The 25,745-nt window shown below is 40.6% G+C and overlaps 1 protein-coding gene across 1 annotated transcript in view; it reads right to left on the bottom strand.

The window, feature by feature from the left end:
- AHRR (aryl-hydrocarbon receptor repressor) overlaps positions 1-24,954 on the bottom strand; it is a 70,054-nt gene extending 45,100 nt beyond the window's left edge. The window contains exons 1-2 of the mRNA XM_009643491.2: positions 24,887-24,954; positions 17,059-17,240 (exon numbers count right to left, since the gene is read on the bottom strand). Of these exons, the coding sequence (XP_009641786.1) occupies positions 17,059-17,240; positions 24,887-24,948 (244 nt within the window). The 5' untranslated portion in view covers positions 24,949-24,954. The remainder of the gene's footprint in view (positions 1-17,058; positions 17,241-24,886) is intronic.
- Positions 24,955-25,745: the final 791 nt, after the last annotated feature.

The following is a 25,745-nucleotide window of genomic DNA, read 5'->3' as shown; positions in this document are numbered from 1 at the left end:
GACTTACTAGCAAAAAAAAGAGAGAGAGAGAGAGAGAGAGAGAGAGCATCACTTTCCCACCAAATTCAGTCTGTGAATAGAGAGAAGAGATGGAGATCCAGTTCTAGAATGGCAGAGGCCAGATATAAGAAAAAGTTCTTAGGGATGAAGCACGGAAAAGGGAGAACGTTGTAGCAAAGATGGCACAAGAGGGGAAAAACCTATGTGGAGAAAACAAGAAAATCTACAGATGAGGAAGTTGCAAAAAAAGAAAAGCATTTAAGAAGAGGTGAGGTGGGTTATCTCTAGAAAGGCCACTAGAGAAAAAGAGGTGGAAAATATTTCTTAAAGATTTCAGAAGAAAACAGATTAACGAACTACAGACACTGAAACAGGGAAGGAAAGTCACCAAGGCAAACAGCAAAGGCACATACAGGAAAAATAAAATTGGTAGACTTAATTAAAAGCTTGACATGAAAGTCCACTGATAAAATCCCCCAAATTGTTCACGTTGTCTCCATGTAAATCTGAGTTCACTTTTCCATGTCCTTTCCCTCCAGCAGCCTGCTACCACTGGGGATCTAGCTGCAGTATGGCTAGCTGGTCCCCAGTTTACCTACCATGAAACACTCTCCAGCCAAATTACTGGAGTGGTGAAGGTGTGAGCTCACCCCTCCCTGGCTTCAACCTTTTCGATGGCATTTTTGCTTTGATTCCTAAAAATATCTTTAACTTCAGGCAATGCAGTTTTCAAAACACTAGGACAGATTTTGAAGGCCTGACTTGTATTACTCCACTAATGCCAAAGTTAAGCAAAACATAATAAGGAATTAAGGACTTGACCTGTTGCCTTTATGTTTCCTCCCCAACCAAACCTGTTGTTTTCTGAGAAGAGGCTTTTTGCCCAAATTTTGCCTGCAGTAGGTCTTTCCTGGCAGATTGCCTCAGTGGGAAGGAGATTAGGTTTCTCACTGGCCTCTTCATCCTTGGAAAGTTTCTGTTACATTTCTCAGTCTTCACTACAGGCATTTCAGGGCTTAAAAGTCTTCCCCAACATGTTTTTTACATGCTGCTGTATGTATCATTTGGCAAGACAGCCATGGAGAGTCACAAAACCGTAGTTTGCCATTGCAGCTTTTCTCTAGCTGGAGAAACTGTTCCACTTTATTTCCTGAACTAACACTAAGGCAGTTGAACATTACCTTCAGAGATTCAGAAGATGGAATGTCTGCTGAAGCTAGAACATCTAAAGTAAGCACGCTGACCCCTGTCTGGAGATCATGAGTTGATTTGACTAGATAAGGACAAGAAACAATAAAGAAACTCCTCTTTTCCAAATGGCCTCCTGGAACTTGGTGCCTCTGCAGTGTTGCTGCAAGGGGCACATTGTCCGTCCAGAACCTGACCTCTCCTCCCACCTCATTCTGCCAGAGGTGACTACCTCAGTCACGCTACTGGTTTTAAAGACACTATCAATTACCACCATGACACTTCAAGGTGTGATCATGAAGCAAACCTTCCAACTGACATATCTCTGCTTTCCTAGCCATAAGTAGTCAGCAACAAATGACCCCAAATAATATGGCACTTACTACTAGATTTGTTAAATATTTTTAAAGTGCTTGCTAGCGTCAGTAAGAATGAAGACTGAATATTGCAATGCGTAATACCTTCAAGCCCTCTACCATGTCACCGAGTATATATTTTGCTCACAAGAAAGAACTCTCCCATGAAACAGGTGTATAGAGCTATATTGCTAGGGTTTAATTATTATACAGTTCTGATGGTTCTGAAAAAGTGTTGAAAACAACCAGTTCCTGTTGAACACAGTGATTTGAGAGCCCTCTGCACCTTTCGTGGCTGAGCCTTCAAAAACTATTAAAGTAATTCCTGTGATTTTAAACTTCTCCAATTTCCTCACACAAATTACTCGTTTTGAGATGTACAGCCTTTTTCTTTATGCAGTAATGTAGATTAAGACATTAAAAAGTATAGAAAGAAGACATGCGATTCCATTTTTCTCCTCTTACTGTCTTAGCCCTCCTAAAAACATACAGGAATATTTTCCAGACAAATCCTTACATTCATCACTTTGAGATGTATTATCTAGGTTAAATTATTTCTCTTCTCAAGAAATGTTTTCATAAAGTATTATTTATTGGGCCATTTTCCCATATGATGTTTATAGGGCTCATTTAATGGACAATATCATATTAATAAATTATTTGGAACAAAATACAGTTTTTGTGACAAGTTTTCAGTGACACTGATACATAACATAATACTAACAGAGAAGATAGCATCTTCTGTAGGGATGTTGAAACCCTCAGGGGAATATATAAGATTAGTATAAGGTGACATATATGTTTTGCAACTATGCAATTAGTAAAGTCATTATGAAGTTGTTAACGGATTAGAAAAAGAAAATTTAAAATATATTGGGGTTTGATTTAGATCTGATCTTTGTTTCTTTTCAATATTCTCTCAACTTCTTCCAGCTGTTTCCAATATGTAAGTAGCCAATTCATGTTGCAGGTTCAGTGGTAAATGGGAATAGCAAACATTTTATTTATTATAGCAAAAAACTCCAGGCAGAAATTTACTTCCTGTATATACCTTCAACTTGATATATTCCATGCAGATATGAAAAGGGAATGCATTGAGGGGATTTCAGTGGCATTTTAGGAACACAGTAAATCCATGTGATATGTGTTTGACAAGACTGTTATATAGCATTGAACTTCCACAAAAGAAATTGTGAGCTTCTTTGAAGGAAGTTTTAAAGTCTGTAACTTCTCTTAGTAAGTATTTAATTTAGTTTACTGATATGCGTTCTGCTTCCACTTCTACTCATATAGATGTTAAGATTTTAGAAAATTTATCAGTTGCATTATCTACATGATTGCACCAAAAATTATAATCAAATTAAAACTGGATTTATAAGGGGAAATCTGCTGTGCCTCATCTAAAAAAAATATTTCATTTCATGGTGGTGAATGTTCAGAGCACTGACTAATATGTTACTGCTACATTAGAGAGAGAAGAAAACCATCTGTGTGTTAGTCAGTTGGGGTTTTCTTTCCAATAACATAAAAAAGACACTAGACCAAATACAATTAAATGAAAACTAGCCCTTTAGAGTAATCCATTGAGCCAAGCTGTAGGACTAATCATATAGAAAAATGAGGTAAGCTTTGCAGAAACCAGCTCCCATCTCACGTTTTATGATTTCCAAGCACCTAAATAAGACCTAATCACAGCCTAGAAAGACAGGTGTCTTGCACAGATTCAGCCATATAACTCATGTGATAAATCATAAACTTTTGGGGTTGACTAAATCATCAATTTATTTATTTTCTTTCATACCTCTATAAACCTACCAGCCACCTGCAGCTCTGCTTATAACTAACAAGATTTTCATGCAGGAGGACTTGGTGGGTAGCCTGGGCATGATTTCAGGAAGGGCATTTCATCCATAATGGGCATCATGAAGAAAATGGATGATGGCTGTAGAAGAAAGAATCAAAGCTACAGAAAGAGGAGTGAGGATTGATAAGAAGACAGACTCAATAGGCAAGGATTTTTACAATTACATGGCCTTACTGGGAAAAAGCCAGTCATTTGGTTGGACTAGATGATCTCCAGAGCTGACCCCTGCCATTCTGGGATTCTGTGATAGAAATACCCATGGAGGTGGCAGAGCAAGTTGCTCAGTCAGAGGAATGGGCAAGAAAGAGAAGTTAGTAGCTATGATTTCTGTGGAGCACAAACATCAGTGATGTCAGGAAGGCCTGCAATACAGAGGTTGCAAAATGATGAAGATACAAGATTTGGACAACAGTCTTTGCACTGTGTTCAGAAAGGAAGTTACAGTCCAGAAATGGTGGAGGGAGACAAGATGTCCCCAGGGTATAGAGACAAGACAGAGAGAGGGGGTAAAGCGTGGCCTCAGCTGGGCCCCAGGGAGGTGCCTGATGCCCAGGGTTGAGGCTGTCCCCGGTGTCCCCTGGCTGCCCTGCTCCTGGCTGCGGTGGGGGTACAGGCCCCGGTTGGGAGGCCCTGATGGACAGCATGGAGAGCCTTCATCCCTTAGGGAGCAGCCAGCCCTCACGGCACCCTGGCAGGTGCTTCTGACAGCAGATACTGGAGCAGCAGTGATGTCAACAGCCAAGCAGACAGGGGGTTAGGAGAAAAGAAAGGAAGAGCCAGTCTTGCCCACGGACAGCATTCAGACAAAGATATGCCAAACTGTTTTGGAAATTATGCAACAAGACTGAAAGGCATGAACTGAAGAGACTTCAGTCTTCTCCAAGACTGTGAGGACTGGTCTGAACATGGAAAGTAAATTATTAAAGAAATCCTGAGAAACAGTTTGTGCAGGTGACCTGATGAAGTTCTTCCTCCCATGTCAACATCAAGCAAATGCCTCGGGCTGCTACTCAGAGAAGATGTCACCGCTGAGTGTTGCATTACATAAGAGTTTCCAGATATTAGCACACATTTTCTGAAGCAGTAACTAGGTTAACCAGGGCTGTCTACCTGAATTCCAGTGAGGTGTTTTGTTTATTGCTAGCGTTTAATTTAGATTCTATTTGCTTGTTTTAAACTCATTTAAAACTCCAAGCACAGTATGCAAAAAAAACCCCCATGCACCCCAAGTACATTCAAAATGTCAATAAAACGCTATCAGTAAACAAAATTTAAATTGAATTTGTCAGAGACTAAATAAAATCTTGAAAAGTCTCAATGAATTACAGAAAACCCTCAGGGCACTTAGCTTTGCCCTCTTCGTTGTCTTGGTATCCTCTTATCCCTGGGTTGAGTCATTCTAGTTGATCTTTAGGGCTGTTAGAGATGGAAACACACTTGGCCCCTCAGAATGAAACACAGGGCACTCACTGACAAAGCATGCACATACCGAGTATAAGATAGGAAACAACAGACACACACAGACAACGCAGAGGGAGCAATAAAAAAAAAACACAAACCAACCAGTGAGACAATACTGATGCTGATGCACATGACAGGCAATGGTCTCAGCGCTTCAGTGGCCTAACAATTAGCAGGACTTTGGGGAGCAGGACAAGAAAGAAGTTTTTTAAAATCAAACTCTTGAAAGTAGATAATAAAACACATCTGTGAGTGGTTAATCGGTAGAAGCAACACAGCATTTATTTGAAAATCTAGTAAGTAGGTGATAGAAGCCAGTTAAGGATCTGGCTATTAATCTTTATCTTCTCCCCTCCAGCCTACACTTCATATATTAGGTATGAAGTCCAGTTGAAAATCATGACAGGGAAAATTGGTTTTAAATACAATTAAAATAACATAATTTTGTGTAGTCTTGACACAACTTTGCAACCCCCACATTTACCCTGCCCCCACGCCTAGCCTTCAGACTGCATCTCATGGACTTCTCAGAGTCCCAGCAACCACCATGCATTGCTAGTGAGTCATGTGAGACAGCATTTCAGAACTTCATGAACTGACTCTATGAAAGTACTACAAAGTCCAAAAGCTAAATGGTAGTTGTAATTAAAATTAATTTTTAAAAGCCTTAAAAAGGAAGCACTGTTTTAGATTTACATCTGAATGACAGGGTCTTAATTCAAGATATTAAGGGATTTGCAGCTTTCCATCTCCACGGATCACAAGTGTCATCTCGAGATCTGCCTTGGCATAGCCAATATAATTGTACAGACAAAAAATTGAAGTTACCCGATCTGGCAAGCACCAGAGAGGTATGTCTGCACTGGACATGATGGAGTGTAGCACAGAGACCTTTGAGCTGGCTCTAAGGATATTGGTATGGTCACACAGTGTCTTATGCCTTATGTCTTATGGCTTATCTGGAGATAACAGGAGCTCAAAAAGAAGTGTGGCTGTATTGGGATGGCAAGGCACATACTCTAGTAAGCTGTGCCACTCAGAAGGACTAATTCATATGGGCTTACCCCCAAAGTGACACAGCCACTCTGTTTCTTGCTACAGGACCTGCCCTAACATCCGCATTGTTTCAGAGTTCTCTGCAAAGACCTTCACCACGTGCTGTAAGCCAAAAGTGACGCAGTAGCAAAGTGAGAAGAGAAACCAGGAGGACAGTCTCCCACACTGTTCTCTAGCCTAAAACTACTTGCCCTATTCATCGTCAAAACCCTATGCAATTATATTATGCCAAGCTGAAGTCCTCTGTTCTGTTGGATAAGAGGTATTGTCTTTCCTTTAAAACATATCTGTGTTTAAAATAAGAAACAAAGTAAATCATTTTCTTGACAGTGAAGAACCACATTTCCTCTCAGGGATGGTAATCACTCATGAAGCTGAGAACAAGTGTAAACCAAGCCAAAGTTCATGCCTCAGGGAATGCTTTTCTACCCCCCACCCACTGCAGCAGTGATTAGGACAGAATTATTGCTGAAACCTTCTACAATCACTGCAGTTGCTAGCAATGGCTGGAGTAAAAATACAATCTTTCCTATGTGATGAAAACCAATCTTGTTTCCATATCCAAGGAAAACTTGGGTTGTAGTCGAACTAAACCTATGCTAAGTTCTTTCTCAGACTCCAACATCCACACACAATTTAACTCAAGAAAATTAGGTGAATAAAAGTTCATTCATTATAGCGTAGGATAATAGAATTTGATCCACGGGGGACTATGAGGGTATTTCAACAGGTGGTACCAGGCTGGGCCAAGGAGTATCTTAGCTGCAGAGGAAGGACTGAGGAAGCACAGTGCTCGAGCAAGATGAACACCGCTGAATACAAAAGGCAGTGTGTATATTAGTCTACCGGAATAGATGGGCCCATTTTTCCTTGCCCCATATCTACATTTATTTACATCGATGCTCGTGAGATGCATAGAGTGAGCTAATCATATGCAACCAAGCATAAAAGCCTACCAAATCAGAATTGTTAAAAATGACTAAGCAAACTGGAAAAAGACAAAGACCCTCACTTAACAGCTCAAAGTATTTGGGGACTTCCCCTTGCATTGTACCAATATAGCAGCTGTGGTTTGTGGGAACACCTATAAAACTAGCCACTGTGTGTGCCTGTGACCATGTTGTCTGGTTCTGAGTGTACTTCTATTATTGCTAGAAACAGTGGAATTCTTCCAGTGCTAAATGTCCTTGGGAGAAATCTAACAGGCAAATATTCCCCTCCCCAGCACTTGTCATATCCAGCTTCCTGGTTTTATGAACAGTCTTGCCAATACCAGGAGAAACATTGTGGCCTACAGAGATGTTCACTTGAATGGCACCCAACAATAGAAAAGTGGTATAAGATATAGATCCAGAATCGCAAGAGGAAGTTCTGCAAGAAGTATCATAATGATGGTGTATTTCCCAAAGACAGCACCAAGTCTAGAGAGTCCAGCCCTGTTTGTGCAGATGACAGACTCAGCCTAACAGCTCTGAGCTTGTGAGGTCTGACGATATGAACAACCCACAATACATGACACGAATACCCAAGGAGTACCAGAAAAGTTCTGACACTTATTTATAACTAAGGTCCTTTATTTGCCATTACTCAAAAAAAATAGGTATGGAATTTAGAGCCAGTCCCAGAATACAACACAACATAGTGTTGCATTAACAGGTTCCTTTGGTCTTCGAAGGTGACAGGAATTCAAGGAATTTAAGAGTCCTTTTGTTCTTCCTGAATATAGGCTTATTCTGAAGTAAATCTTGCTTGTAAATCTACTCTCCTTCTCCTACAAAACCCATCTTGTTTGCAGGAAACTAAAGAGAAAGTCAACTAGCAGAAGGAGGTCCATCCTCTTAAAACAAGGCACAAAGAGGAGATACGGTCCTCTTCCAAGAGTCAGCAGAGGTCTCCCAGTGGTCAGAGATATCTCCAGGCTACCCAAGAGGACATGAGCCAAGAGGCCAAACGCATTTGGTATCTGGAATGAATGGTGTCCCCAGGAAACAAGAGAAAAAGGAAAAAAGGGAAGCATTGGTATAAGCAATATGTCACTATAGAATTGTGTCTCTGGCAATTAAATATGTCAAAAAGCTAGTCAAAATAATGCACTGTTTGGAAACGGGTAACGTAGGGGAGAGTCAATGTGCAGCTGCTTCTCCAGAAATGAGTCCTGGCAGATCTCAGGAATGAATATACGCAGCTAGCCTGCTTGAAGTCTTGACATTTGTATGCAGTATTTTAGCACTTGATTAGATAATGACTTGCAGACAGTAGGTCTCCCTTCAAAGATTTACTTACGTACCACTTACGAAGCAGAACACTTTTTCCTCTTGTCAATTGATATATTGTTATGATGATGGCAAAATAATAGAACAGTAGAAAGTGGAAAATGTTTCTTTCATGCACACTCCCTTTTTGGCTGAAACACTGAATGTTATGGTAATTTGAATGTGATGATTCAATACAGCCACAGGAATAACCTTACCTGTTACCCACTCTGACCATGAAGGTTCCTTCTCAGTCCAAGTCATTGAATACGCTGCTCTAAGAAACCTAAACAACCTAATAAACTATGACTGTGGAGTACAGTCACAGATACCCTAAAGACATTTTGTATGTATGCAAAAAGAAAAGTCCTTGTTTCTCTTTCAAGAAAGAAATCATTCAGGCATTCTGTTTCAGAGGACAGCACTGGGAGTGCTCTAAGTCAGATGACTATGTCTTTAAAAAACAAACTTGTAATCATTAAACCGTTCAGATATGTTGGGGAATTCTTGACTCAAGGTGTCAGCTTCAACACTAGCTAAGCAGAGAATCACAACTGAAATCCTAGATTTATAACTCAAAGTACAGGCTTCATCAAAAACTAGAGGCTTGTTGATAATCTGAAAGCCTCTGGTTATTTCCATAATTGAAATCAATATACAAATCATACCAAGAAAAGATCAGTGTGAGTGAAGCGATGGAGTCAAGGAAGTATAATACCATGATTGTTGATTTAGGCATTAGTGCCTGTTCTCAACGTAGCTTCTCTTATAATCTTTATTCGTATTTCAGATCTTTTATTATTTTATTTTTCCTGTATCTGTTCTAAATATACCCAGTACAAAGGAGCTGGAAAGAGTCCAATTAAAGGACATGAAGATGATAAGGGGACTGGAGCATCTCTCCTGTGAGGAAAGGCTGAGAGAGCTGGGACTGTTCAGCCTGGAGAAGAGAAAGCTCAAGGGGGGGAATCTCATCAACGTGTATAAACACCTGAAGGCAATGTGCAAAGAAGATGGAGGCAGGCTTTCTTCAGTGGTGCCCAGTGACAAGACCAATGGGCACAACCTGAAACACAGGAGGTTCCCTCTGAACACCAGGAAACACTCTGTCACCGTGAGGGTGACTGAGCACTGGCACAGGTTGCCCAGAGAGGTTGTGGAGTCTCCACCCTTGGAGATATTCAAAAGCCCTCTGGACACGGCCCTGGGAAACTGGCTCTAGGTGGCCCTGCTTCAGCGGGGGGGTTGGACCAGATGACCTCCAGAAGTCCCTTCCAACTTCAACCCTTCTGTGATTCTGTGATTGACTATGGTTTTAAATTTAAGGGAAAGCTTCAGGCTACTGCAACAAGCTAACAAATGAAAGAAGTAATTTTCCCATGGAAATGTATCCAGTATAGGCCATAATTGTAACAATAACCTCAAACACATGAGTTCAGTTTCAAAATCAGTTAAATCTTGTGGAAAAATTTTTCTCTCTCATGTGAAGTAAAATCTAAAAAACATTTACATCAAGAGAGCAGAACTTGTCAATCCAGAAAAAAAAACTTTAGCTGAGAGATTTTTAAAAGAATACTTTGGGAAAACAGAAATGTTAGGGAGAGACAGTGGGGAAGAAAGGGATGCCTGATAACCCCTCTGCCTGCACTGCGGTGGAATCCTGGATCCTCAGACCAGGAGGTTTGGTTCGGGTAAGCAGCACTCATAAAACAGTGTTGAATTGCATTATGGTGCGGATGATAATACACTGAAAGCAGGATCGTTCTTTGCTTCCCTACCCACCTCAAGTTTTACTTCCTTAATTTTCTGTGCATGTCACTGGAGTGACAGCCGGATCACATCAAAATAGGTCTGCAAGCTATGGAATGTGGCCTGCAGCACTAAATATTCAGATACTACAATAAATAATAGCTGTCCTTCCTTAGGACAGCCTAATCTAAAGAATCTAATGAATGAACCCAAGAAATCTGAACCAAAGTAATAAGAAGTCCATGTCTGTTATTGGGCTATGAGAGCAACGGCCATGCATACAGTAGAAGGAGATGAAAGCTGGAAGAGACTGCAAGTAATTGAAGGTACTGAAAATCAGGCCAGCTGGGAGGAATCCTTTGTTGCTTTCTTCTTAAAAGGGATAAATCCAATTTCCATTAAAAATAAACATCAGTGGGAATTGGATCACACCAAACACATAAATGAGTGAAAGGAAATGACCCACTAATATAAATGCTAAATCAGAAGAAAGACAGAAACCACGTAGTATGTGCTATCCTGCCAGAACTGAAAAAAATAAATATATAAAAGAGATTTAAGTGAAGGGGAGAAACGGATTAGAAGGAGGGAGGGCAGCTTGGTGGAAGTGACCAGGAAATCCTGGAACCAATGATTCTTCCAGCAGCACCAATCCAAGACACAGCAACATGAAGACACTGGACCTAAAGAAGGGAGAGTTCAGTACACCTGAAGAACTGGAAGGTGAAATCTGAGAGAACAGACACCTAAGGGAAGTAGGAGTTGGACGTTCATTCAACAAATGAATATGTAGGGGATAAGTGTGAACTATCTCAGTGGCAGTGAAGAGTGGGAAATATAAGAAAATATTATCTTAACAAAACCCTAAGTTCTTCGATGACTGGAAGCTCATCAAAAATATTTTTTTTTTAAAAAATGAATAACATAAAGCACAAGTGTGAAAGAAAAAAAAGAAAAGCCCAATGCATAAAATAAGATGTAGCAAAGAAGAGGTTATAAAAAGCATGCTGGAAGTCCTTTAAGCATACAAGGTTGCAAAAAGAGTTTTCTGCTATTCAGCAGAGGGGGAGCTATAAAAAAGGTTTAAGTGGTTATTGCCTCTTCTTGCTTCCATCAGCTAGGATCAGACAGATACTGCTACTAAATACCAGCAACAAGGCTAGCACCTCAGGTACTTGGATGAGTTTGATATTTGCAAGTTAGCCGCACCTGGTGAAACTCATTGCAGCATAACCTGAGAATGAGTTGAAGCATTCTCAGAGATATTAGCTATTAGTCTGTGAGAAATCATGATAGAAAAGGGAGATTTTGAAAAACCAGAAGAGGAAAAATGTGTAGTTTATCTTTAGAAAGCATGGGAAGAGGAAACCAAAGAATACTAGGACCACTACACTGATTTTTGATCCCTAAAAAAATAACGGATAAAAATAACAAACAACCTATTTGTAAATACTTAAAGGTAATTAAAAAGAAGTAGAAATCAGCAGGTCTGTCAAGGATATTTTGCCATGTTACACCACATAAGCTGTCTTCTACAACTGGACATGTGGATGGGAAGAACAATAGATATTACATGTCTGCGCAACTTTAAAAAGGCTATTCCTACTGCCTCACAATGTTCTCATAAGTAAACTGAAGAATCTTGTTGGAAAGGGGTCCAATCTTACTTAAGAAACCATAATCTGAGAAAAGTTCTTACACTAAGAACTGAAAGATGAGGAGCTTTAAGCCCTAGTTGTAACTGTATTGGTCTATCTAAAGTGTCATATTTTCCTTACAGGTACTGGGAAGCTCAAGTTAGCTATCTCTCAGAAAGGATCAGAGATGCTAAAAGACCAAGATGCTATTCCTTTTACATTAATTTACAAAATTAATACCTCTACTGGAAAGGAACCATTTAAACAATCAACAAAAGGGAGTTGTTTTTGAAGTAGAGCAAGACCACCATTTTTCCGCCAGTGGAAAAACTGAGAAATAAGAGGTACTAAAGGACGTATTGTCAAGAGTGGTAAAGGAAGACAGAATACAATTAACCAAGATGGAATATGGCCAAGACAGAGGCCCAGCAAGCTCAAGTGGTCGCAGCCACTAAGTACCACTCCATTCCTACAGGAGCCCCACCCAAGGCAAATTTTGGTCTCAGGATCAAATGACCTGCACAGCTTCCTGTAGCAGTTGATGTCTCTCAGCCTAAGCACTGGTTCTGATCCATGCTGCTTCGAGCCATTTTGAAGTGCTTATCAGGAAAACGAAAAATGACTAACTGCACATCGCTTGGGGGGAGTGGGGCTATTAATAGAGCCACTGCCAACTGATAACAGAGATAGGGAGACTGTAAACCAAGTAGACAGAAGAATTGTTCTGAAGCCAAAGGGAAACATTTCTAAGAATGAGAGCGGGGATCCGCCATAGGGACTGTTAAACCGAACAGTAGAAAAATCAGTCTGAACAACCAGATCTAAATTTTAGACAAGAACCAGGCCTTTGTTTAAATAACTTAACTATAGACGAACTGGCCATATGCTTCAAGGTACTAACCTGTAATGGTCACCAAAGAAGGAATAAATGACTGATGAATATTCTCTATCCCTTAATACCTAATTCTCTGCAAAATTATTTTTGGACTTGAAATCAATATGGTGAGGTCACTCCACGCCCTTTAATTGGCTACTGATCTGTTTAAATATATTTGTGCTACGCACAGAGTATTGCAGAGCAGCTACTGAAAGGACACCTAGTGGTAAGTAAATGAGTATGTCTAGAAACCACTGGGACTGTTGAAGGTGTATAATTACAATTGTCACAGGAATTGCTGAACTGCTGTCGGTTGAATCTGCAATGTCATGTATGAACTTGCATGTCAAATAGTCCTACTCATGGCTTTTAAAGCATTGAAAACAGCATTCTTACAGGCAATTTTTAAAAATGTGGAATTTAAGCCTAACTTCCTTAGGACTCACAGAATGGTATTTTAAACAGAAGATGCACATGCCTGTGTGTCATAGATTACAAATCTGAATGTCCCGAATCTTCGCTGCATCAGTTTTAGGAATACTGGATATCTGAACAGAACTCATTACAGATATGTTTTGCTTGATACTCAAGCCAAATTTCAGCTTGCTCATCAGCATTCCTTGGGTCCTCCACTGTGTCACTCTAAAACATCCTAAGCAATTCCTTCCCTTCTTGTCCTTCTCTCCTACAAACAGCCGAAGCAGATAAATTGTACCCATTTGAGCTCATTTCACTCTTTTTTTTTTCTTTGTCCATCCAGCTTTGCAGTCACTTCTTGCCTGTGTTTATTCCAAAGCCCTTAATATGTACCAATGCCCTTGTGACCAGGAGATGCCCACAACGGAAAGCTGTATTCCAGATGGAGTCATGCTGGCTCATGCAGAGAGGGATTATAACCTTCCTGTGTAGTGACATGCTGCCTCTGGGCAAACAGACCCAAATCCACACTTGGCTTTCTTGTTTATGTCAACATATCGTATTACAAGCATACAACAATTTGCTGACCACTGTCCCTCTTCGATTATTGTTTTTGTATTCTCTTCTTTTCCAGGTTTCTCTCTTCTATTGAACACCAGTTGCTTTGGATTAATTTTCCCTGAGTGAATTAGTACGGATTTGCTCGCTCAGTATTTTCCAGCTACATTTTATTTTATCCAATTTTATAACATCTCTGTATGCCACTGGTCTGTTCTCTGTCCTCACAGTGAGGACAACATAGCAGCTCACAACTTAGTACTATCCTTTGATTTAAAAAGCCACAAACAAACCATTTCTGCTCTTCTGTCCTCTTTCATCAAAACAAAGATTGAAGCACTGGGATGGATATTTTTTTTCTGCATTTTTTAGGTGGCTTCCTACCAAAGTTCTTGTTTAAAAAAAATCAGATTCCGCCTTATTTCTCCACAACCACAAGGAAGTAGATAGTGACGTGCCATGAAGCTGAGGCTGCAGCTCCTGCTCTTACCCAAACATTAGCACCCACTCCTCACCCAGCTCTGTTTCCACGGCTCACCTCTCCTCTCCACCCTTCTGAAGCTCCAGCCTGCTCTCTTGTCTTAAAATGGCGTGTAGTTTCCTTCCTTTACTATAAACAATGCTTTCTGTAACCTTAGTTTCATGATGTAAACATTTAAAAATAAGAATGAAGGGAACACAAACTATGTGTTCAATTAGGTAATTTGGGGATTAAATTAAATGAACTCTCTCGAAACATGGAACATTTCAGGGTAATGAAATCTGGCTTTACTTGTTTTCCTTTTACCCCATCCCTTTAAAAAAAAAAAAAAAAGGAGACAGTGGATCTTAGAAACTCCGGCAGAAGAGTAGTAAAAGCAGCTGAAGACAGCTTGTTGCTTGTGAATCCATGGGAAACGAAAGTAAAGCTGAGAGGAAGGGCCCACAAGGCTCAGGTATGTGTTCAAAGGGCAAGAGAGGCACTCTGTAACCTGCAGGATGCTGGCTTTTCTGCTGCAGTTGCCATGGGAGGCTCCCGCTATCAGTAACATCACCAGCTGTAATCTGATGTCAGCTTGTAAAATGCCCTGCAGTCTGCCAAAGCCTCTTCAAAATCTGGCATCTCTTTTATACTAAAATATATTTTAAAAAAGCAAGAAACCAGCCAACAGATATCATTCTTCTGTCAAAACAAAACACAAAAAAACCCCCATAGGGCTCTCTTGCATATGCTGCACGTAACAAGGAATAGTGACAGGAAGGAGTAGTAAAGAGCAGTAAGGGAATAATAATGGCCATAAAAAAATCTCTACAATCCACCTGTAAGTTTTGGCCAATTATTCTCCTTCAATTATGCTTTTTTGGTTTGGTTTTTTTTTCCTTTTTCTTTAAACGACTCCAGAGAGGAATGTAATTGTTAAATCCCTAATCTGGATTTTGCTCTTGTGAACTCCTCGGCAACAGAAGAAACTAAAGCTGTCTGCAAATTTGGAAGAATTCTTATTATGTACATCTGACCATGCACATTTGGCTTTCATTGTGCAATGTGCCAGACAGCTACAAAAACAAAGCGTAGCCTATTACAGCTTAGTCAATACTTTAAACTTCAGATCTCACTTATCCTGAAAGAAAGTGATCTTTCTGGCCTTTCAAGTAAGCCCATTTCCTCTTGGCATACAGCAAACACAGGTAATATGGTAGTTGCTTGACTTTCACATTGTATTTAAACAGATACTGCAAACATGCACAATAATAGCTTCAAAAGGGAGTTCAAAGTAACTACAGGTATTATGTCTGCCCCAAGCGAGTTTAGGGATTTTACAGTCATGTTTTCCCATTTCCTAAAGCCCGCCAAGGAAGGGTGGGGGTTATCCCATTATTTGGTGAAAAATACACAAATGGCATAGGAGGAAATGCGCAAAATTTCCAACAAAACATCCCATGCACAGAATAAATTCAACAGTAGAGATTAGATTTTTTTTTTCTTACTTCATCTATATAATACTGTATGTTAATTTTACCCATGGTAAGTACAAACCAGCAATAAATTAGAGGGAGAATTTTAATGGGACACTGATATCTTAAAGAGACCTACCTTGAAAGAAACTTTTGACCCGGAGATAGCTGACGCTAAGGCGCAAGACGGAAAGTTTGTCCAGCTTTGATATGATGTCAGGTGGAAAAGGCAGGAGGCTGGCCAGGTGGTCCAGTTCCGCATTCAGACGGTCCCGGTGTCTCTTTGAAGGATTTGATTTTTCATTCCCAACTGCAGGCCTTCTGTGGTGGAGAACACATTTTCAATTACCTGTTTTACCTCCAAATAGTACAACCGGAGACTGAGATGTTGTCTGAGATTAGTTGATAACAGGCATATTTAACCTAGCTTCTATGAAAATCTTTGAAGTTTTTGACCCCTGCCAAAAAGAGATTTACCATTCTGCATTTGCCATAGTGCAAAGACATGGACATTGGTCTCCTTTTTTCACATCTGCCTAGTGAAAAAGAGACGAAGAACTGCTGTCTCTTACTCAGGACCCTCTCACCTTAGGGGAATGGGTACTATCTTTGTTGGGCAGCAAGCTGCCGCAGTTGCCATGGGAGGCTCCCGCTATCAGTAACATCACCAGCTGTAATCTGATGTCAGCTTGTAAAATGCCCTGCAGTCTGCCAAAGCCTCTTCAAAATCTGGCATCTCTTTTATACTAAAATATATTTTAAAAAAGCAAGAAACCAGCCAACAGATATCATTCTTCTGTCAAAACAAAACACAAAAAAACCCCCATAGGGCTCTCTTGCATATGCTGCACGTAACAAGGAATAGTGACAGGAAGGAGTAGTAAAGAGCAGTAAGGGAATAATAATGGCCATAAAAAAATCTCTACAATCCACCTGTAAGTTTTGGCCAATTATTCTCCTTCAATTATGCTTTTTTGGTTTGGTTTTTTTTTCCTTTTTCTTTAAACGACTCCAGAGAGGAATGTAATTGTTAAATCCCTAATCTGGATTTTGCTCTTGTGAACTCCTCGGCAACAGAAGAAACTAAAGCTGTCTGCAAATTTGGAAGAATTCTTATTATGTACATCTGACCATGCACATTTGGCTTTCATTGTGCAATGTGCCAGACAGCTACAAAAACAAAGCGTAGCCTATTACAGCTTAGTCAATACTTTAAACTTCAGATCTCACTTATCCTGAAAGAAAGTGATCTTTCTGGCCTTTCAAGTAAGCCCATTTCCTCTTGGCATACAGCAAACACAGGTAATATGGTAGTTGCTTGACTTTCACATTGTATTTAAACAGATACTGCAAACATGCACAATAATAGCTTCAAAAGGGAGTTCAAAGTAACTACAGGTATTATGTCTGCCCCAAGCGAGTTTAGGGATTTTACAGTCATGTTTTCCCATTTCCTAAAGCCCGCCAAGGAAGGGTGGGGGTTATCCCATTATTTGGTGAAAAATACACAAATGGCATAGGAGGAAATGCGCAAAATTTCCAACAAAACATCCCATGCACAGAATAAATTCAACAGTAGAGATTAGATTTTTTTTTTCTTACTTCATCTATATAATACTGTATGTTAATTTTACCCATGGTAAGTACAAACCAGCAATAAATTAGAGGGAGAATTTTAATGGGACACTGATATCTTAAAGAGACCTACCTTGAAAGAAACTTTTGACCCGGAGATAGCTGACGCTAAGGCGCAAGACGGAAAGTTTGTCCAGCTTTGATATGATGTCAGGTGGAAAAGGCAGGAGGCTGGCCAGGTGGTCCAGTTCCGCATTCAGACGGTCCCGGTGTCTCTTTGAAGGATTTGATTTTTCATTCCCAACTGCAGGCCTTCTGTGGTGGAGAACACATTTTCAATTACCTGTTTTACCTCCAAATAGTACAACCGGAGACTGAGATGTTGTCTGAGATTAGTTGATAACAGGCATATTTAACCTAGCTTCTATGAAAATCTTTGAAGTTTTTGACCCCTGCCAAAAAGAGATTTACCATTCTGCATTTGCCATAGTGCAAAGACATGGACATTGGTCTCCTTTTTTCACATCTGCCTAGTGAAAAAGAGACGAAGAACTGCTGTCTCTTACTCAGGACCCTCTCACCTTAGGGGAATGGGTACTATCTTTGTGTTCTAGTGAATACCAGGAAAAACGATTTGTCATCTATGCTGTACAAGTGAAGGTCAGAACAGCAGAGGAAAATTACTGTGACTAATGCATGAACCCATTCAATAGCCACTGTATTCATTCAAAGCGTCTTAGCGCCCTCCATTTAATGACTCAAAGTTAACCTGTGGGTCAGGGAAATAATTAAGAAAAGAGCCTGTCTTTAGACAGGATTTTTAAAAGTATGGGAAGCAAGGTGAAAAGATGTTCTTTCCTCGAGCTCAAAAATCCTGTGAACTTTCTCACGTTTACCTTCCTACATCAGTGATAACAAAGATAGGAATTTGGTTTCTCTCTTAAGAACATTGATATTCCTTTCAAAACACAAAGACTAACGTTACTCAGATTTCTAAGCCAAACACTCCTATTCCATCCCCATTTCACGTGCCCCTCATGCAGTGAACAGGACCAGAAAATTACTGTGAAAATGCATTAAGATGAAATACATCGCAAATGAGGAAGTTCAATTTTGGGGTGCCTGCTGATATTCTTCTCACAGAATGTGTAAGATGCTGTTCTCAAGAAGAAGAACAAGAAAAACTGGTGCACTTGCACAGAGTCATGAAAACCTGATTTCCAGCACAACAGTGAGGGATGGTCAGTGCTGAAGCACAGACTTAGAATCATAGAATTGTTTAGGTTGGAAAAGACCTTTGAGATCATCAAGTCCAACCATTAACCTAACCCTGCCATCCCACCAATAAATCATGTCCCTAAGCACCTCGTCTACCTATCTTTTAAATACATACAGGGATGGGGACTCCACCACTTCCCTGGACAGCCCGTTCCAATGCTTGACAACCCTTTCAGTGAAAATAATTTTCCTAATGTCCAACCTAAACCTGCCTTGGTGCAACTTGAGGCCATTTCCCCTCATCCTGTTGCCTGTTTCCTGGGAGAAGAGACCGACCCCCACCTCACTACAGCCTCCTGTTGGGCAGTTGTAGAGGGCGATAAGGTCTCCCCTCAGCCTCCTCTTCTCCAGGCTAAACAACCCCAGTTCCCTCAGCCGCTCCTCATCAGACTTGTGCTCCAGACCCCTCACCAGCTTTGTTGCTTTAGTGAGAAGACCTGAGAGGTAAGTTTGAGAAGGTGGTTATCTCCAGCAGGCAGCCATTGCTGGCCCCAGCAGGAGTCGACTGCATTATCCAGGAGTGAGCCACAGGCCACTGGAGCCATAAACCATCCAGATCCACAGTCTCAGGGGAAGTACAGCAGCCCAGCGCTATAGCTGAGCTGGCATCTCCCAGGGGACTTAGTCTGTGTCTGCTGGTCCTCCACTCGCTCTCATAATGCCCATGTTCAAATTCTTACTGTAGCACATTGCCATATTCCTCCTGAGGCACCTTCTCCAGAATAAGAGACATTGAGAGAAAAATCAAGGAGGAAAAGATAGAAAAATACTCAAGAATGGGAAATGGTAGGCAAGGAGAATACAGGTGTGCCAACAGTTTCCACTTTCACCTAACCAAAGGCAAGTATCGTAATCTTGTCTAGTTTAGCTGGTGCTCCAGTGGAGAATCAGAGTAAAACTAATTATCTGTAGCACTTCACTACTGCATTTCCACATTCCACACATTTACTGTATTTTTCAATCATAATTTTAATTTTGAGCATTAGTATTTCACAGGGTGGTTAAAGGGTTAAATTGCAGCATTTGTGTGCTCCCCTCTTACAGGTGCAATCTTAATTTATCATTGTAACTGTCAATAAAAAAAGAATAATGTCCTGCTTAGGAATTAGTAAAAAAAAAGAGCAAAGTTTTGTACATGTGGTTTCTGACTTCGCTGATAATTGAAAACTTCTTAAACCAAATCAGGTATGAAAAATTCAGTGCTACTTTTGAAAGCCTTCAGTTCATTTTAATGGGACAACATTGATGGACAGAATGAATGAAAATATGTTTGAGGCAGCTGTCAGTGAAAATATATAATTCCTGCTTTTTCATTCAAAATTACCAAAACCGGTATGTGGCCCTTCAATAACACGATGAGTTGCTTTCAAAGACATAGGGGAGATTTTGTTGATTGGGATGAATAAATAACTTTCCTCTATTAGACAGAGCAAATTTGCACCAAATAATGCATTCAATAAAGAAGGAAAGCTCTTTTTAAAGTTTTCCAGAGTTAGCTGCTTTTCAAAAAAGGCCGTACATATGGGGCACTAATTTTTTGGAGTAAACCCTGAAGCTCAGCCATCCTCACTATGACACCAAAAGGATGTCTGACCTGTGGAGAGTAGTAATTTTGTGGGAATATAACCTATAGTTCAGTAGAAGCTAAAGAATATAAGCTTTTACTAATTGCTCGTTATAGCTGACAAACCAGCTGAAGCAAGGAAGCAATTTAGGATGGAAAAAAATGAATTCCAATAAGGCAAATTTGACTGATGAGTTCAGGGGGTAAAAATTGTCAAGGCTAACATGGAATAGAAATAGAAATGGTTCAAGACTGTTTACCATGTAAAATAGTGGCTATGCCAGCGAGGTACGGTTCGAGGCAAATATGCGGACTGCCTTTGTACTGAGCACAAGGAACAGTTTTCTGGAGATTGCAAGGAATGGTGTAAAAAGACTACTGAGAAAGTTCAGGACAGAGTCTTCCTGAAAACTGAAGGAAACGGTTCAGTAAGGGAGTGAATCCAAACAAGCAGGGGTTTGATGTAAATGGTAATTAGGTGCCAAGTGGATGCGATTTAAAACAATGCAAGTTCCATGGCAAGGCTAGCTAGCCACAGCCAGAAAAGGGCAGGCAGGGAGGGAAATTCTTCAGTGGGCTGTTTGGAGGCAAATGGAAATTCTAGCCCTATTTTGAGCTGAAAGTAGATGGTGCTGCTTGTGTTTGCGTTGAACGAGGGGTTCTCAGGCTGTGCAAATCAGGTCTAAACAGAGAGGTAGCCCTCGCTCTATGATACCGCTTTCACTCTGCTTTTCATACAACACTGCTACAACGAAGCAGCGCACGTAAGGAAAACAATAAAGCTGCCGTTTCCCTCTTTGCATTGTTAAACCGTTGGAATTCTGCTCTGCAGTAGCAAGTACTTGTACCCGTACAAGACCCATATCGCCAGCCCCTGTTTGGTAGGAACCAAGCGTGGGAGCCAGTGCAGAGAACATTTTCTGTTTCGGTGGTACGTCAGGCATTGAGCCATTTGCGCTTTTATGATTCACTGTCCCCATGACACACAAGGCTGCCCCTAGAGCAGACCAGTTTGATGAGCTTGCAGAGTTTCCTGCAGCTACAGCTCTGTCTGCTGTTCACTACCCTCGGAGGGAGCCCTACCCTGTTAACACAAAAGTTCGCTCTGAATAAGTTTTTTAAGTATGCTGAAGTGTTAAACCAGCAGATGATCTAAACTGAGAAAAATCTAATCAATTACTATGACGGCAAGCTTTCAGTAAGAAGGGAAAGGGAAGAGACCATGAGATGCAACAGACGATAGGCTAAGTGCAAAGTAACAGCAAGATGATTATCATGAACATACTGACCAGCACCCACAACCTCTGAGCTGTGCTTGAGCTTTGCATAAGGTACCCTGGCAGAGTTGAGCTCCAGTGCTCAACTGCTATGTGCAGATGTTCACCATCTCCTACGAGTGAAAAGGACCAACTGGGAGAAAGCTGTGTAAAGGAAAGGGGGCCCTTGGCCACCTTCTACCTCTTCTGGGTCTTCACGGTAAGAAAAGGCAAAAGCAGAACTCATGGTGAAGAAGACACCACGCTGGCAGAGCAGATGCGAGGTGGGATAGTGTGGTACCAAGTAAGAGGAAGGGCTATGCCACAGAAGACCTTAAAATGAGAACTAGGAATGAAGAGAGAGCTGCACCTCCTGAGGTCTCCGTTTACCCTGGCACTGGTACGGGTCTGGCTGAAGCGGGCAGTTTGGAGCAGTTATAGATACACTCAGAGCTAGGGCAGCTGTAGCTTGCCTTTAAAGAGCTGTAAAACTTTACAAGAAATGTTTTGTGGAGGGAGAGAGTTTTACAAGATGCCTGGGCTTGAGATGAAGAAGTGGCTGAAGCTCTCAAATGTTAGCTGTCCTGAAGTGTTGCCTTAGCATTTCTCATTACAAGTACTTAATTTCAGCACAGTGATTTTAGTTTGACGTTAAAAACAAGATCTCTTTAGTTTTCACATGCTTGAATTACCAGTAGAATGTTAGATTTCCACAGGAAACAAACACTTAGTAGAAAATATTTCCTTTAGTCAAAACTCCGTTTCTCTGGCTGAAAAGCGTATCTGATGGAAATTTTTTGATCAGCCCGAGTTCCAGGTGTTTGAACTGGTTCCATAAAAGCCAGAATTCTTTAGTGTAGACCACATTTAACAGGGCTTGTTTGGAAGCTTTCTGGAGCACAAGGAGAACAGCTAGGGTTTTATATTTATTTGCATGTATAAAAGTAGAACTTAAACCCAATGTGTTATCTGAAGAATGGCAACCTAGTGAAGATAGTCTCTCCCAGTTCTGTGTAGAGAAGACTGAAACATATTAGGTCTTCCTGGTAAAACAAGTTTTCTCACACATTCTTCCACAGTCTTGTGTGTCTGTGCATCCTCCTGTGGAGCTTCTTCATACATTTACATTACTATTCTGTAAAACTACCTCAGAATAGAATTTCTGTGCCTCAAAAACCACGGAAGTAGTGAGCAATATCATTCTGTGACATCTTGAATTAAAAGCCAGCTGCAGGATCACCACCTGGCTTGACAGCCTGATCACAGAAAGCTGATGGAGATGCAGAGAATTGGCCTCCTGGGATACACAGAATATGGGCAGACGTGAACGTCCCAGTTGTTCTGCAAAGGGGAAATCTGCTCCTCTGTCCTTTGAATCCTGGCCTTCAAAAGGACTATTCCATCAATCCCTACAGAAATCCAAGCATCCTGCTCAGACCGGCACCTGGGCTCACTTACTCCTTTGTCAAGAGAAAGTTAAATTTCTAGAGGCTACTCAGGGAAAAGAGAGAGGAATCATTATTGGGACTAGCCAAAGAATTCCCATCAACTTTTTTTCCTGTGAAAAATTACGTTTTTCAACTGAACAAATACCTATCCCAGAACAGGTGGCAGCATCTACCATGGTTTATTATCAGAATGACTGGGGAAAAAGTAGAACAAGGCCATAGAGGAAAATGTGCTATGCTATCAAGCAAGAGAAAAAAAAGCTGTAACAAAAATGGTATGACATGGATCAAAACAGTGGTTAAATATACTGTTTGATTAATAGGTTATGCCTATCCTTATAAATTCAAGATAAATTATTTGAGTCAGCATAACAGTAAGGATACCTTGGAGTCCTGAAATGTCGGTAAGGTCTGTAAGACTGAAGGACAGAGACAGTGAAAGGAGCTCTGTCAGCCAGTCGGTCTTGGGCATTCAGAGCCTCCTTAGATCAGCTAGGAAGTCCATGAGGGAGGGAATGAGCACAGGAAAAGCTTACCAGAGACCAAGCCCACAAACAGATAAGGTTTGAGGAAGAGACCAGTGTTGCTAGGAACTGAGAAATCATCCTCAGCAAGTGATAAGTAACCAACCATAGAAAACAGAGGGCTGTGTCCTGTGTGGGAACTCAATAGTCTAATAATCCAACACATATGATTCCCCTTTTTTTAACCAAAACCAAGTTTCTTGATCAAAATTATATATGTCCTGTCTGGATAAGCTCATGCTCAGGTACCTGTACTGCAATTTCATAGCAAAGCTATTTTCAAGTTAGCATTACTGGTGATGACTCGCAAGGTGAAAACTTGGCTCCATCCAGTTCAGTGAGAATTTGCCTCTGATTTTGTTGAAGCCAGAATTTCATAAAGGGCTCCTGAGGACATTTATATCCTTTGCTAACAAGTAGCTTGCTTAGCCATTGCATATATCTAGAAGTCATCTTCGAGATAAGTTCTTCCAGCTGGGATATATGTTCCAATATGAAGCTTAATGCTTCTCGAAGCAACTGCAACTCTTCTTCCTTTCTGACAAAAGTTATGATTCATAAACAGTTCTGCACAGAGGTGATTTCATGTACCGGAGCAGTTCCATACCTCACGCAGTTATAAAGTTAAATATCCACCTCCATACCTGAACAGTAGTGCAGAAATGTTACATGTGTTTTGGATTTAATACTCAGGTTTTGCAGGAAGAATCATTTTCTTATGTCATTATCTTTGTCTATTGAAATTGCCACCTATGATATATTTTACTCGAAAAGAAATATTTTTCAAGTGGGAACAAGTGGTTCATGTGCAAATATTCTCCAAAACCCAAACAAAATCAACAGATTTCACTCACACATTCAGAGAAACGCCCCTTTGACTTTAGACCAATATATACAATTTTAAGCCAAGTGGATTATTTTTAGAAGTCCTGAACAACTGAAAATAGGGAAATCTATTTTAGTTACCTTCTCATCCTTAAATTGTCTGTGAAGGCCACCAGTGCTAGTTCATAATTTTAACACAGTAAAAATGTGTGTTTCATAACCATATAATTAAGCGTAACACAGAAGATGTGGGGTGATTATATTAAAAAGCTTCATTTCACAGAGTGGTTTATGGCATCTGGAAATCATTTCACATTTGAGCGATAACAAACTTTTTTCCCTCCCATTTCAAGCATCTTTTAGTAACAACTTCCCATTGCTTCTTTTCTTTTTCTGCTTTGCCTTCACACACACAATTTCTCTCTCCCACTTTTCTCCTAATGAAAGTGATCCCATAGTAAATAGTGGTTTGGAAATGATGTGTTCTTTATGCAAAAAGTGAGTCACCAGTCTGCTTTTTCAGTTGGCTGAACTGACCCACTTTCCAGGCTTGCACATGTTGGACTTAGTGATGCCCCAAGCAAGGCTAAGCCAAGGAAGGGGGAAGGGGGGAGCACAATGCCAGTGCACTGGTGCCACTCGACACACAGCTTCTCAAAAGGCTCCTTGAACAGGCGGACGGGAACACAGAAGTGTGGAGCTCCGGCCCGTTGCCCAGCTGACATTTAGTCCACCAGTATCTTCTGCCTACAAAAAAGCACCGTCCCTCTCTGCTCCTCACGGCAGCGTACACTGCAGTACACTGCGATGAGCAGCTCAAACAGCACTGGCCTCCCTCCTGGGACACCTAGTGATGGGTAAGGACAGTTTGACCCGAGCTTGGCATCCTTTCTGGAGCCAGTCTTAACCATGAAGAGCAAGCCTCTCGACCAGGGGTTTCTCACTGCAGAGAAAAAGATTAGGTCTCTCCTGTGTCAGCGGACCATGGGAAGAAGGGAGTCCTTCTACCTCATTTCTAGCACGTATGTTCGGAGGGAAATGCCTCCTGATGAATATGATACTTAACTGTTTCTGAATGGGTTTCCTCCTTTTCCTCCCAGCATATAGGCATTCCCCCGGAGGAATCATTGTTTTGATGCTGAAAAACAAAAGGAACAGGTTTCTTAGTTTAGAGGTTTTTGTGTTTCCTATCGCTGTACAAAATGACAGTGCCGAGAAAGTTCAACCAAGGAAAATGTTTGTTCCTTGAGTGTGGCATTCAACAACACTAAAAAGCACAGTGGCATTAGTTAAGATAGAAGCTTAAGGCTTATTCCAATTTCCTACCTTAATATTATTAGAATATTGATGTTTATATTCAATTTTCATTTTTTTAAATTAAGCATACTATACATGGTATAAAAATGGGTATAAAATACATCCTGTTTACTCAATATCCAAAATTAATTTTTTTCCTCTAGGCTCATTTTTAAATTCAGCTAAACAAATAAAAATGAATAATACTACCCATCATCTTCTGCAGGGAGGATTTCACAGCTTTTTAAATACACAGGAATATTGTCTTCCATTACTGACACTGTGATAAATAGGATGCAATTATTCAAATCAGCATTTCTCCAGGTCCTCACATCCTCATTTTTAATGACTGAAAGCATATCTGTCGACAGCTTAAGAAGTGGCACACAGTATTGTGGTTAGCACTAGGACCTATCCCAGTGCAGTGCTGATGGAGGTGACAATTTTCAGACAGAACTTAGCCTTGGTATTGCTCTGTTTGAGCATGGTAGCCTTAGAGACATTGCGAGCTCTGAAACAAGTCTTTGCATTCGGTCTGTTTAAATCTTCTGGAGATTAGCCAAATATCAAAGTTTCTTGATTTTCGGTCTGAAAGAGTATTTTAGTCTGGCTGTGTGCTGTTCAACAGT

Source organism: Egretta garzetta, unplaced genomic scaffold, assembly GCF_000687185.1.
Source record: "Egretta garzetta isolate BGI_Z169 unplaced genomic scaffold, ASM68718v1 scaffold88, whole genome shotgun sequence".
In the NCBI taxonomy this organism is placed as follows: Eukaryota; Metazoa; Chordata; class Aves; order Pelecaniformes; family Ardeidae; genus Egretta; species Egretta garzetta.
Note: the sequence above shows the minus strand (reverse complement) of the source record. Positions and strands in the feature narration are given on the sequence as shown.